Source organism: Hemiscyllium ocellatum, chromosome 26 (genome assembly GCF_020745735.1).
Source record: "Hemiscyllium ocellatum isolate sHemOce1 chromosome 26, sHemOce1.pat.X.cur, whole genome shotgun sequence".
In the NCBI taxonomy this organism is placed as follows: Eukaryota; Metazoa; Chordata; class Chondrichthyes; order Orectolobiformes; family Hemiscylliidae; genus Hemiscyllium; species Hemiscyllium ocellatum.
This window is the reverse complement of record NC_083426.1, coordinates 33,581,511-33,596,404: the sequence shown is the minus strand read 5'-3', so window position 1 is coordinate 33,596,404 and position 14,894 is coordinate 33,581,511. Positions and strand designations below refer to the sequence as shown.

General features: G+C 37.4%; 1 protein-coding gene across 3 annotated transcripts in view; it reads left to right on the top strand.

The window, feature by feature from the left end:
• Window positions 1-14,894, top strand: part of LOC132828202 (leucine-rich repeat-containing G-protein coupled receptor 6) — a 264,676-nt gene that overhangs the window by 213,837 nt on the left and 35,945 nt on the right. For all 3 annotated transcript variants that reach the window (XM_060845144.1, XM_060845146.1, XM_060845147.1), the window contains one exon: window positions 1,257-1,328. In XM_060845144.1, the coding sequence (XP_060701127.1) occupies window positions 1,257-1,328 (72 nt within the window). The remainder of the gene's footprint in view (window positions 1-1,256; window positions 1,329-14,894) is intronic.

Here is a 14,894-nt window from a genome sequence, read left to right as displayed (position 1 = left end):
TTCCATCCAGTTAATTTCCTTCAGCTGGATTGGAGGCAAAGGTTTGGAGAATGTTGTGGGGGAATGGAAGGGAGATACAATGTGTGCAGGTGTTGCTCTTTCCTGAAGCAAAGAGATATGCTCTCAATGTTTCTTCCTGCCTTTCATACAGAGCTCATCTGCACTGATACATGTGATCTAAGGCCTTAATCATGAATAATTAAATGGTGTTTCTTGCAAGATTAGCTGCTTTTAGGTACCAAAATTAAACTCATTGTTAATTGGCTTTGTTTTGGATTGTAACCTTAAGAGAATTTAATGTCTAACTACAATAAAATGGGGAGTTTCAGCAAGCTGCTGGCAAAATACCAAACTTTAATCAAAAACCAGCAGCAAGATTTCCTTGACTATATTCCCTTACATAACTGACATTTACTTGAAAAATTTACAAATAGTTTTTAATCCAAACTTTCAGGGGAAAGGTACTATATGTGTATTCTATTATCGTTTTTCGATTGTTTTCTTACTTTTTCAATGTCCTACATTAAATCTCAGTAAAGTATTTATCTAATCCCTTTGTCACTGCAAGAGGCAGTTCACTTGTTGTGTGGTCAAGACTGAGTTTACCATCATTCAGGTAGATTTGGAATTATTTTGGCCATCTGTGTAGTTTAATTGCAAAAGACTTCAGAACTGTACAAACTCTTTGGACATCTGTTAAAATGTAAAGGTTTATTTCAAGCAAATTGTAGACGGGAAATACAGATTGAAAAATTCAACTGCTTGGAACCTACTTCATTACCTAGCTTAATTGTTGTGATGTTCTTTACCATGGGTCTTTGCCCTGCCTCTAAACTTCTCAATAAATATAAAGACAGGATTGTCAGTGAGGGAAGATAGTCGGCTAGATATTTTCAAATGTTCGTACATATCTCTGAGGTTGATGGGATTTGAAACAAGGCCTTAATTTGATTGCAAGTATTCAACTATAATTGAGCAGCTGTCTCTATTGGTAATTCTGATCAGTATCTGATAAACATGATTAGTGGCAGTAGTAACATGACACTAACTGGGTAACATAACATTGAAAAAAATGCAAGACCTACAATATTTGTTAAAAAATAGTTTTATGTTTTCTTATGTTATCTTCATTTTTGCCTTTTTAGTAGAAATATTATAGTTTGCTTATTATTGTACTGAATGGTAAACATGCTATAGTTTACCATTAGGTCTACTCCTTGAATAGCCTTTAATTAAGGTACAAATGTCATCTACAGGCACCTCCATAACAACAATATTCAGTCTCTTGGAAGGAATTGCTTTGACGGACTCCACAGCTTGGAAACATTGTGAGTAACCTTGTAGATATTGCTGATGATTAGACCAGTTAATAAGGTTAAAGCTTGTGCTGGCTATAGTGTGGTCCAAGGGCACCTGAGAGAGACAAGTACTGAAATAGTAATATTAAAATCAACTGTTGACAATGAAAAGGCTGATGCAGAGCTTCACTGTCACACTGGAGGAAGGACTTGACTGTTTCCAATGGATGAAAGGGAGTACACAACAGTTTTATGATTTTTTTCTTAGCACAGTTTACTTGCTCCATCTTATTAGTCATCTCCATATTCTGTCATGTAAATCTATCTCTGACACTGGTGGCTAGTCTAGTGGGAAGTGTTACAATATTCTGGTGGACTTGCTGGAATATGCAGTTCCTAAATGGACGCTTTTTATTTCCACAGTGACCTTCAGATTTCAAATCAGATTTGAAAGCTCATTCATTTTTTGGAGTAGAGGACAATTTTATAAGATTACTTTAATATTAATTATGCGCATACTATAATTTTGGTTATTTTCCTCCATTATATTTTAATTTCATTCCATACATTTTGGTCAGTTGGCAAATGCTTTGCAATTCTAATAAGTAAGTGGAAGTTTCCAGATGGAACATTTGGAATGCTGATAAATATAAGTTGCATTGCAATGCAGCGATAATGTGGGACAGGAATGTTAGAAGGGCAGATATTCTTCTTAAAGATTCAAACAGAAATAAAATATTTTATCTAATATTCTTTCACATGGTTATGTTGAAATGTTCAAATTCTAGTAACATCTATGTAGAAGAAATATTGCTTGCTTTTACATTTTAAAATCAAAATAAATATAGCTATAATTTAAATTAAATAAATGCTAATAAAAACAAAAATACACAGAGGTTTCTAGCTGTGTTTAGGTGCATCTACCTGTGGTTAAGTTGCATAGACATTACAGGATATAATCAGCATTTTTAGAAGCAGTTCATTGGTGAGACCTTACTGAAATTATTTGAGAAGCTTGTTTTGATAGAGGCTACCAAGGGAGATTAATTTGGAATTGGATTAATGAAGCAAATTAACAATGAATATAATGTTAATGAAGTGCAAGGTTTGTGAAGGTTTGTAGCTCAGGTTGAGGTTTAGGGTGTAGGTTTGCTCGCTGAGCTGTAGGTTTGATATTCAGACGTTTCATTACCTGGCTAGGTAATATCATCAGTGGCGACCTCCAAGTGAAGTGAAGCTGTTGTCTCCTGCTTTCTATTTATATCTTTTTCCTGGATGGGTTTCCTGGGGTTTGTGATGATGTCATTTCCTGTTCGTTTTCTGAGGGGTTGATAGATGGTATCTAGATCAATGTGTTTATGGCGTTGTGGTTGGAGTGCCAGGCCTCTAGGAATTCTCTGGCAGAAAACACATGAAAGACATTTGACATTCATGAAAGTAATGAAAATGGTTGTCTGGTTTGAAAATTGTCTTTATTATAGTAAGCAAAAGGTGATGACAAATGAACAAGGTCTGATATCTAGCATAGCTATATATGGAAAATTCCCTACAGTTTACATTATCTATAGATGGTATGAATGTTAATATTTTCTGTGCTATTATTACATGTTTTGATGGTACCAAGTTATGAAGTCATGTGTTAACAGATTTTTTGATAACATTCAAAAGGATCTGAATTACATGAAGGGCTAAGGAGTAGTGAATGAATTCTTATGTCAAAGATTTACAGAAATGTACATCAGTGGATGAAATATATAAGTACTTAGTGATTGTAAAGCTTTTATCAATGGGACTAATTGAGATCTGGGATGCATGTCAAACTCTTTTGATTAGAACATTGTGTACTTTGGACACCATTACTTCAAAGAGACATTGATGCATTCAACAGGGTTCTGAACAGATGCTAGAGTATGAATAGATACAGATTTTAATGTGTTTTCATTGGAGAAGCCTAAGAAGGGAGGTGATCCCAATCTTTAAAATACCAAAAGGTAAAGATAATGTTTATTTAGTTTGAACTTTGAATGAAGAAGTAAACTCAAATATAGCTGTGGGTAAAAACAAAATGAAATTCCGCTTTCACACAACTTAATAGGTAAGTGGAATAGATTCACATAAATATGTCAATGTAATGTTGATTAATTCCTTTAAAAGAAGGAAATTGGACACAGTTGGTTGGACATTGCCTTTCATCTTCTGGATCTGTGTAGTTGGTTAAAAGCCTCCTCTGTCAACTCTCTGTAAGCTTTTGATTCATTCATTCATTCATGGGATGTGTACAGTGCTGGCAAGGCCAGTATTTATTGCCTATCTCCTCCACTAAACATCACATGGATGTCCCTCCTCACTGCCTCCAATCAATTCCCTGACGTCACTCCACATCACTGCTTTAGCAAGTGCTGCTGGCAACACACTGTGCCTGTGAAGATCTATCTGTGGATCGCCATTAATGGTATAGCAGCTCAAAGATCAGATATTCCTTGACTGTAAATTGCTTGAAGCATCAGTAGTTCAGCAATCGAATGGAAGTAATTCCAAAGGCTCAATTTCTTCTGGGCCTGATACATATCTATTGCAGTGTGGGGATAATTAGAGATTTAAAACTTTCTCTTATTGACAAATTAAATATCATAAGTAAAAGTAATGACAGCAAAAATAACACTGACTCTAAGTTTGCCATTCATAGCAGTAGAAAACTTCAGTAAATAGATCTGCTGGCTGCTTAGTCAAAGTCTTATAGCACAGAACTTGAGTAATGTTACTGTTAGTTCTTTGAAATACACATTGTTGATTATTGTCTTCTCAGTATTTTGTTGCTTATTAATGTCAGTAAAGGCAGAGATTGTGATTAGAAATGGAAAGGCAAATTTGTGATAGAATAAAGTGAATAGTATATCAGCAATAACTTGGAAGAAACTTGTGGTTTTACTGTTTTGGCAGCATTGAAAAATACATGTTAAAATATTTTATTATAATTGGAAATGTGATTATAAAGAGTCCAGTTCAGTTAATCTCCTCTTAGGTTGGGATAACTTTGAATATATAACGATAAAAGTTCCAGACAGACGTGAATGCTCTTGCACAATGTTAACACTTAATAAAAACAATAAGCTTGTCTTTGATCTCAGCAACAGTCTTTTAAATTACTTGGCTGATTCTGTCTAATTATCTGTTCAAATGAGAACTGACAAGCACCAATATTTCTGTTTTGTTTAAATGATCTGAAAATGAAGAGGGAGATTTGTTTTGAGCAAGTAGGAATTAATGATTCCATTTAACTTGCGAAGTGCATTGTTTCTTTTTCTTTTCAAAATTATTTTCCAAATGGTATTTCTTTAGGTTAGCAGGCTCCAAAGGAGTTACCAGAAAAATTGAGAATTTCTAAGGGCAATTTCTCCATGCATGGACCATTACATCTAATTAGAGAATTTAAGAGATTCCACTGAACTTAAATACATAGTAACTCAGAAAAAGTTGGGCTATTAAATACAAAGCCAAACTTCACTGACCTCAACACGCCTTCATCATCAGGATGCAGCTCCCATTTCCAACTCTTCACCCTCTCTCCTTTTCCACTGCTCCATAGCTGACCCTACTTTGCCCTGCTCCAGGCCAGACCTTCCTTCGTTCTAGGGATGGATCTCCCTTCCCCTGTTCCGGAATTTGGGATCAGTCGTCACATTGATTACCTGCTCCTCACCCAAACTTCTTCACATTCCATGATCTAATTCTCCTTTGCTACTAAGGACCGAGGTCAGGAGGGGGAGGGGTGGGGTAGGGGTTGTCTGCAGCAGTACCTCTAATTTTCTTCCTCGTTGCATGGGTCTCCAAGACTTGCTCTGCTTCTGGAACTCAATGTGAATGCCACAATGGGTGTGCTGACACCAATCACTGTGCTGTGTTCGAAACCTTGTAGCCACATAGCTTCGAGTGGACATAGATTGTTTATCCCCTCATAAAATTTACCTCTAAGGATACTGCAATAAAAATAACCTAAATTTTATCACCAACTAGTTGTTTTGTGACCATCAATGCCATCCTTACATATAGCCTCCATTTTATTCAGATGTCTTTGGATTGTAATAACTGGTCAATTTACAACATATTACTTAAAGGATGAAATACATGAGGAATTTCAAGAAATAAGCCACAATTGTGGTTTATTTCCTGTTCCTCTCCACTGGAACTTCAAAGCCAAATAGGCTTTGAGAATGCGGAAAGCAAAAATACTTTTCACAACTGTCAATTGACCTGCGGCATATTTCCAGCTTTACTTATTTGTGTCAAAGCAGACAGCATGTATTTTGAATTTTTTTTTATTTCAAATTTGATTCAACTCCCATAGCTTCCCCATTAACAAAGCTTTACACAAAATTTCTAGGACGCTGAATCTCCTGTTCCTCTTCACTGAAACTTGAAACAGAATAAAGTTTGCAACCTATCCTGAAATAAAATCCCATCCTCCATTAGGCATCCTTCTATACATGTGAAATTCATTTCTAGGTATAGTGGTTGAGGCAGAAACTTATCAAACATTCATGATTAGATTAGATTGGTGGGCCAAAAAAAACAGTTTGAGAGATACAGGCAAAAGGAACAGGTTGGGTAAGTGTGATTAGACTTATTTGCTCACATGGAGGGTAAGCATCAACTCGAGCTGATTGGGCCAAATTTCGATTTTATATGTTTCTTGGATTCCTACATAGGTTCCAATTATTTGTTCTTGGTGACCTCCATTGACCTCCCATCTTAAGGCATTGAATTGAAAATCATTGTATTCAATTCCAAGTGCTCCTTAGTCTACCTCTGCAACCAGTTCTAACCCAATGTCACAGCTTTTATTCTCTGCTGTTCTGTTTCAAGCCTATTTGTCCTCGTTTTTTGGTTATTCATTCATGAGATGAGGGTGTCACTGACTAGGCCAGCATTTATTGCCCATTCCTTAATTGCTCAAAGGGCATTTAAGAGTTGCCCACATTGCTGTAAGTCTGGAGTCACATGGAGGCAAGATCAGGTAAGGATGGCAGTTTCCTTTCATTAAGGACATAAACGAACCAGTTGGGTTTTTTCCAAAAATTGACAATGGATTCATAGTCATCATTAGACTCAAAATCCCCGATTTTATTGAATGCAAATTCCACCATCTACCATCAAATCAAGGTTCCCAGAATATTGCCTGACTCTCTGGATTGACTATCCATAATAAAGCCATCAGGCTGCCACCTCTCCTTATGGTTCTTTCCATTAATCTGTTCCATGGTGCATTCTGGTGCAAGGGAACAGTAATTCTCACCCTGATTCTCCAGGGAGATCAAGTGTACTTTGCACTGTTATTCTCAAACATAGAGCTCATTGCCCAAACTTAAATTGATGAGTACTTTTTTCTAAATTTTGAAGATCTGTATCACATAGGTCTCCCTGCAAATTCTGTTTTTTTTTCAGCATAGAGAAATTTAGTTGCTTAAATTTTTGCATGTTAGTTGCTTGAAGCCTGGAGTCACCCCGATCACCTTTCTCTGAAAAGTTGCTGGTGGGTATGCATCTCCTTCTTGCGATTGGATGCAAGTGTTTGCAGATAATAGGTGCAATGTAAATCTGCCCCCACAAGCCACTGCCAGGACATGGGCTGAGAGCTGTGCTATGCATAGAATTAGGAAGAAAAGTCAAATTCGGACTGACTGTTACCTCTCAGAAATTAAGTCAAAATGACCTTATTGCCCAGCGTCCAACTGAGACTTTTAAGTGGCCAACTAATGATCTCTTAAGGACTCCCTCAACCACTGGTATTCTACCAGTGATGAGGGAACAGCACACCATGTGGGACAGAGAGTAAAACTTGGCAGCTTTTCTGCCGATGTGTGTTGGGAGACCCTCCTGTTCAGGTACTCCATGGCCACACCCGCTCAAGGAGTACCATCACTAACAACCTCATCCCATATAACTTAAATCTAAGAGACTTTACTTGTAAAGCTTATCTCTGATGGTGTCTACCACCATCTCAATTAAAGGTGGCAAAATCAAGCCAAAACTTCCAGTGTCATTTTCTGGGCGACCAGCTGAATATGCAGTCAGGTAATTTTCCCTTTACTGAGAAACTTATCTTTGCATACTTAATAAGTCAGTATCTTTTTGGCAAAGCAAGCAATGTTTTCATGCAATGATCTAAGCATGCTTTTCTTATATTAAATAAATCAAGTACTTACTTGATGGTTTACAGACCTTAGAACATGTCAAATTCCAAACGAGTTTTTGACCAGAATTCCTATATGATTTTAGATCTTTGACTGTTGCCTTTCTTAATCCAAAATTAAATTTATAAAAAAAACCATTGATGTTATGTACTAGATCTGGCATGACTTTTAGCACAATAATGTCAACAACAAAAAAAGCAGATGATAAATTACTATACTTTTAATGCCTTGCCATTTTTCTTCATGATGATCAAAGGTATGTGGATGTGTTTCAGCTGTTGATGTGCCAGCAGTTACAATGGATAATTAGCCCAAATATGTGGAAAATTACTTGTAGGAGAATGGAAAATGAATTTTAAAATCTCAGATATAACCAGTGTTCTAAACATTTTGTAATAGGCTGGACAGATGAGTTGTGCACAAATACTTTGAAACGGAAATACACAGCTGCAGCATGTTTCTTTCATACCTAGCGGGACAAAACATAGCTTTGGAAAAGCTAAAAATAGAAGCAGTTCAAATATGAAAATAAACTCACTCCTTCTTGTTGAGAAGTAAGGTAGGATTCTGGCACCATCATTTGTAATCATCTATAATTAAAAGCACAGAATCCTTGATTAAAATACTGTTATAAAATTAAAAGATGGAAACAAACTACATGAGCACTCAATAATTGCTGATTAAGGGTGAAAAATAAAAAAACAGACAGTTATGACTGCAAAGGAAGCATTAATGACTGTGAAAGCCCTTTATGTACTAGGGATTTGGGTAAATGTGAGACTTGGTGAGGATGATTACAAAAGTTCTTAAATTGCCTGGTCCTCTCAATGACTACTAAATAATGATTCTGTCATCAAAAACTCTAACCTATTAAAGACTGCTGCTATTATACAGATCTTAATCCTTTAGGGTGTAGGTTTGCTCACTCAACTGTAGGTTTGATATCCAGACGTTTCATTACCTGGCTAGGTAACATCATCAGTGGTGACCGCCAAGTGAAGTGAAGCTGTTGTCTCCTGCTTTCTATTTATATCTTTCTACAGGATGGGGTTCCTGGGGTTTGTGGTGATGTCATTTCCTGCTCATTTTCTGAGGGGTTGATAGATGGCATCTAGATCTATGTGCTTGTTTATGGTGTTGTGGTTGGAGTGCCAGGCCTCTGGGAATTCTCATGTCTTTGCTTAGCCTGTGCAAGGATAGATGTGTTGTCCCAATCGAAATGGTGGTATTTTTCACCCATGGACAAAACCAACGTCATCTATAAAATTCCATTCAAGGACTGCCACAAACACTACATAGGATAAACAGGAAGAAAGTTAGCCACCAGGATACATGAACACCAGCTAGCCACAAAAAGACACGACCCCCTCTCCCTCATAGCTCTACACACTGATGAAAAATATCACCATTCTGGTAGTTCTGCAAAATTAGCAGATTGATTTTAACATATTGGTCAAATGACGCACCGGTTGAGTGAGGTTATAAAGTGCTGGCCTGGAAACAATGTTAGTAGCTGCTGTGCTTGATGCTTCCTAAATAACTTCTACTGTCCTTGTAAAGAAATGAGGAATGGATCTAAGGAGAACGAACTCTATAGTACTTGAAATGTATATCCTTAATTTGAGTGCCCTCTTTTGCCCAGGCATGGGAGAATGGATATCCCTGAAGTCTGTGGGCCCTTCATTGTTGTCCAAATTTCATGCCAAGCATGTCAAGAATCTACAGCAGTAGAGCTGCAAGAACAGTTGTTCTCATAGGCACCCAAGGATGCAGGCACATGTTCCACATAAAATTGACACCTTTCCTGGACAGCTCCACAGATTACGTTAAAAGACCTTTTCAGACTGTTCCTAAGCCTTTGCAGTGCGTTTTCCCCAGAGCTAACATTTGGCATTTGATACCACTTCCCACACCTGGGGGCAGGCTAGGAATTAGGTGGACATCCATTTAATTGGACATAAGTCATGGGATGGAGGGCCTGTCGTGTTCATGACTCATCCTATTTAAAACTGAGATACAGAATATCTCAGTTATTGTGAGGCCAATTAAAGCTCTTAATTATTCAATTAAAACCATTTCAGGACCTCATGTTGCTGTCATGGGTTGAAGATGGTGGTGGTGCTGATGGGGAATGGGTGTGGTTTCCTCTCGTAGCTACATTTTCCACCACATCCTTGGGAAGGTGCAGAAACAAATCAGGCAACATTTCTGCCTCCACATCACTATCAAAAGACCCACCAAAAGTGTGTCTGCTTAACATTGCTTTATCGGGTGATTTCAAAATAGTCTGAACTATAACATTTACCTTCAGTCAAATAATCTGCAAATATTCATTATCCGGACTCTTGATACATTTGTGACATTTTGGAAAATTCCCTTGTTCATGTACCTGCAGGTCAGAATTGTGAGGAAGAATTGTTTTAAAACAATTCCTTGCCAATTTTAAATCTGGGCATTGGTGGGTAGTGTGATTATGGGTGCTGTGATGATCTCATCAAGGGCCTCAAGTCATTTTTATGGTTAGCTCCTGTTTGAGTATGCAGGGCTGGTGGAGCAGAACTTGTACTTATTGTGGTGATGAGCGAGACAGATCCTGGCAGCTGTGAAAGAGGGCTGAACCAAAAGTAAGGATTTATGGTGGGGAGGGGTGTCAGGCAAGCATATAGAGTGGGAGAACAGAGGGCTGTCAGCAAGCAGATAGATTTCTGTGGCATTAAGAGATGCATTATTCCAAAAGAAAAGTACTTTTCTCTGGATAGACTATTCCATTCATTAGTGCCAATGGGAAATGCACAGGCGAGGCTCTTGCTTATAGCTACCTGCAAATTATACCGTGGTCCTATTTTTCCATGTAATCCCTCTTTGAATGTGAGTGCTGAGCCACTGTTTTGAAGATCCATGATGAAATAGTGGCAGTGAAAAATAGGTGGTAACTTGAATTGTAATTTTTGGAGTGCTGCGATCACATTCCCATTTGCCTGAGGTAGTTAAAAAACTATCTTATTGGCTTAAATATATACATAGGCCTATAAATAGTGAGAAATACCTATCAAATCATTATCAATTCACCATTTGTTTTGTCTGTTATCTTTAACAGACTGACATTTCTGTGGAGTTAAATTATTTAAGAGTTAACCCTGCTTTTAATAAATACCAAGCTATATATTGTAATTTTGTACATGGCTCTATAAATTCAGATATAAATCATACCTTAGACTTTGTATGACCAGAGTCACTAAATGTGTACAACAAAGAATTCAAAGTAACTGGCACTAACTTTCAACTATGACTCACCTCTGTTGCAATAGGATTATCATACGAGTAGTGAATTTGGCAAATACGACAAAATGTTGTTAAAAGCATCTGTTGTCCAATGTGTATGACTCTATCTATGGCAAATACCACTATAAGAGATTAAAAAAAGTTTAGAGTACTGATTTTTAAATAAAAGCTTTGATGTTTCAGTGATTATGGCCGATAATTACATATCTGAATGATTAGGATTTAAAACAATGAAATAATGGATTCATTGAAAACAATGCACCAGTGTAGTGCTTGCTATTGTAAACTTTAGCTAATTTACCCAGAGGTATAAATTGTTCTGCAAGCATTTTTACTCAAAGAGAAAGCTAGCTATTTAAAGCCATTGCAGGTAAATATCAGTATGCGTAGCCCAAGGGTAGCGTCAACTTTTGTCTCTTTCTTGATAGCCTGAAAGGCTATTTAATTATTAAATTTGATAGTCCAGGGAAAATATATGTAACTTGAGGCATACTATTAAAAACATGCAGTCTGCTGTCATCAGAATAATATCACACCTGAGAGTTAAACAATTTCGGTCTGATAATGAAATATTTGCAGTGGTGCCACATTTCATCTTATAAATGCATCCAGACACTCAGAAGTCAAAACCTTGTGAGATAAACACAAGGAAGGTGAGTGTAATTATGGGCACTGTACATTGAAAACTATAGCCCAGCCTCTCATCCAGTATGAATGTTGAATTTCCATTTGAATTGATATTCTTGCAAATTGTCTTGATGAGGGCAAAGCAAAAGGTTTTGACAGATGCATCGTTATTTCAGCAATATTGAAGTTCTATACAAACAATCAACTGTTTAAACCCACCGTTATTGTGCAACTCCATGCACAGGAGAATGCAACAATGTCTCCCATCTGATATCTAGCAAACCCACTACATCTTTGAGGACTGGATGGATTCACTTTATATGTATATGTCTAGATGTGAAAGTGTATGATGTATTTAAAACTCATCCAGTATTGGTTATTTTGCATATCTACAGGAATTGAAGACCATCATTCCATTGCACAACTAGAATACCAGACATCTCTGAGAAAGAGTTTTCTGAAATACCCAAATGTTCAAACCGTGGGCACAGTGGTTAGCACTGCTGCCTCACAGCGCCAGAGACCCGGATTCAATTCCTGCTTCAGGCGACTGACTGTGTGGAGTTTGCACATTCTCCCCATGTCTGCATGGGTTTCCTCCGGGTGCTCCGGTTTCCTCCCACAGTCCAAAAATGTGCAGGTTAGGTGAACTGGCCATGCTAAATTGCCCGTAGTGTTAGGTGACGGGGTAAATGTAGGGGGATAGGTCTGGGTGGGTTGTGCTTCGGCAGGTCGGTGTGGACTTGTTGGGCCGAAGGGCCTGTTTCCATACTGTAAGTAATCTAATCTAATTTTCCACTCCACTCCAAACTCCCATGTCAATGTATTAAGACTATCCAGAATTCTGCTGCCCATTTTTTATAAGACTGAAAGCCTGGCTAATCCATCAGCTAACTACATCAGATCTCAGTTTGCTGATGTGCTTATAGAATTGCTTGATATATTAAACCATTAATTGGAAGTCATTGATTAGCTGGTTAACACAAATCTATATGCAAGTAACTTAGAAATTTGAAATGAATCAACTAGAAACTATTTGGGTGGCTGAATTGTAAATGACATCATTGACATTGAAAATCTACTTTTGCCAGCCAACACAACACTTGGAAATTTTCTAATCTTTACAGAGGTATACTTAAATTCCACGTTTTCTTTCTGGGTTGTAAATCACTATTTTGACATTAGTTTGTGTTCCATGCTAAAAATTAATGTTATTGTGTCTTTAGAAAATTTGCAGCAAGGAGACTATTGTTTTATGTAAAGCAAAATGAGAAGAGAGCAGCACTCAATTGCTGGATACTCTACCATTACAGAATGTTGATTAACTGAACAAATATCTTATCTCATATCCTGTTCAATATGCTTATCATTTCCCATGCAAAATCCTTAGAGCACATCCTGTGAGATTTGGTACAAGCAATTATAAGCCGTTAGATCAATAGTAACAGAGATTAAGAGCCTACATTTGAAGATTGTTCTGAGCATCAAAGGAGAAATGCCCAGGTCTATAGGTAGGACAAATATTGGATGCTTGTGATAAGGGGCCGGCTATAATTGTAATCAGATTGGCAAAAGCAGCCTGGATGAAGAGTTCATAGAATGCATTTGAAATAATCTCTTAGAGCAACATGTTCTAGATTTGACCAGAGAGCAGGTTATATCAGACTTGACATTGTGTAGTTTGACAAGAATAATTAATGACCTCATTTTTAAAAAAAGACATCCATGGGTAGCAGCAACAACAATATTATTGAATTTTACATTCAGTTGCAAGGGAGAGGGAAGGTATTCAAATGTGAGTAGCAGCTGAGATGATTGGTTGAGAATGATGAATATGTCAAACAGGAGGAAGAAATTAGAGCAAAAGAGAAAGCTAGTTAGACATGTAAAAACAGAAAACAAGACTTTCTACAGGTTTTAAAAGGAAAAAAAGAAGTGAATGTTTATCCTCCAGAAAATGAGAATGGTGAGTTAATGGCAAATAAATGACAAACAAAATAAATAAATACTCTGCTTTTGTTTTCATTATTGAGGAATCAAACTTCATTCCAATAAAATTTATTAAATTAGGAGGTAGGAGGGAGAGAGGGACATAGTTAAAATAAGGAAGAGTCAGCATTATTTTGTCAAAAAGAATCATGTTTAAAAAATTCACTCGAGTTCTTTGAAGTAATAACATGTTGTGTGGATAAAGGAGAGCCTGTAGACTTATTGCAATTAAATTTTCAGAAGGCATTTGATATGGTGTTTGTCAAAGTCTATTATGGAATATAAAAACCCGTAGTGCATGAAGTAACACATTACTATGGATAGAGGACTGGCTGACAGCTGGAAATAAAAAAACATGCATAGTGGGTTCTTTGATTGGTAGGATGTAACAAGTATAGTCATAGAGTCATAGAGAGGTACAGCATGGAAACAGATCCTTCGGTCCAACTCGCCTATGCCGACCAGATATCCTAACCTAAACTAGTCCCATTTGCTAGCACTTGGCCTATATCCTTCCAAACCCTTCCTATTCATATATCCATTCAGATGACTTTTAAATGCTATAATTGTACCAGCCTCCACCACTTCTCTGGCAGTTCATTCCATACATGCACCACCCTCTGAGTGAAAAAGTTGCCTCTTAGGTCCCTATTATATCTTTCCCCTCTCACACTAAATCTATGCCCTGGACTCCCCCACCCCAGGGAAAAGACCTTATCTGTTTATCCTATCCATGCCCCTCATGATTTTATTAATCTCTATAAGGTCACCCCTCAACCTCCAAAGCTCTAGGAAAAGCAGCCCCAGCCTATAGTCCTGCAGAGCTGTGTTTGGACATTCTCAATTTACACAATGGCTAAGATGAAGGGAAAAAAGGCATAGCAGCAAAATCACAAGGGGAACCAAGGCACCTAGGAAAATGTGTTGTGAGGAAGATATAAAGAGTTACATGAGTGGTTGAGTGAATGGGCAAAAATCTGGCAAACAATGTGGAAATCTATAAAGTTGATAACTTTGACAGGAAAAATAAAAGAGCATAGTATTACTTAAATGGAGAAGGTCTGGGGAATTCTGATGTGCAGAGGGATATGGATAATCTGGGGCATGAATCACAAAATGTTTATACGCAGGTACAAAAAATCAAGTGGGCTGAATTGGATGTTACCCTTTATCACAAGAAAAACCGACACAAAAGTAAAGGATGTTAATACTGCAGTTATAGAGGGCACTGGTGAGACCATATTCGGAATACTTTGTGCAGTTTTGGTCTCCTTTTAAAGGAAAGATCAAAATGTATTGAAGGCAGTTTAAAGGAGATTTACTAAGTTGCTATCTGGAATGAATGCATTGACTTATGAGGAGAGGCTGGGCAGGCTGGAATTCAGAAAGAAGAGGGTGAATTATTAAACTGCATAGGATCCAAGATGGATTTGACAAGGTGGATGTGGAAAGGATGTTTCCCCTTGTGAATGAGTCTAAATTTAGAAGGCACTGCTTCTAAATTAGG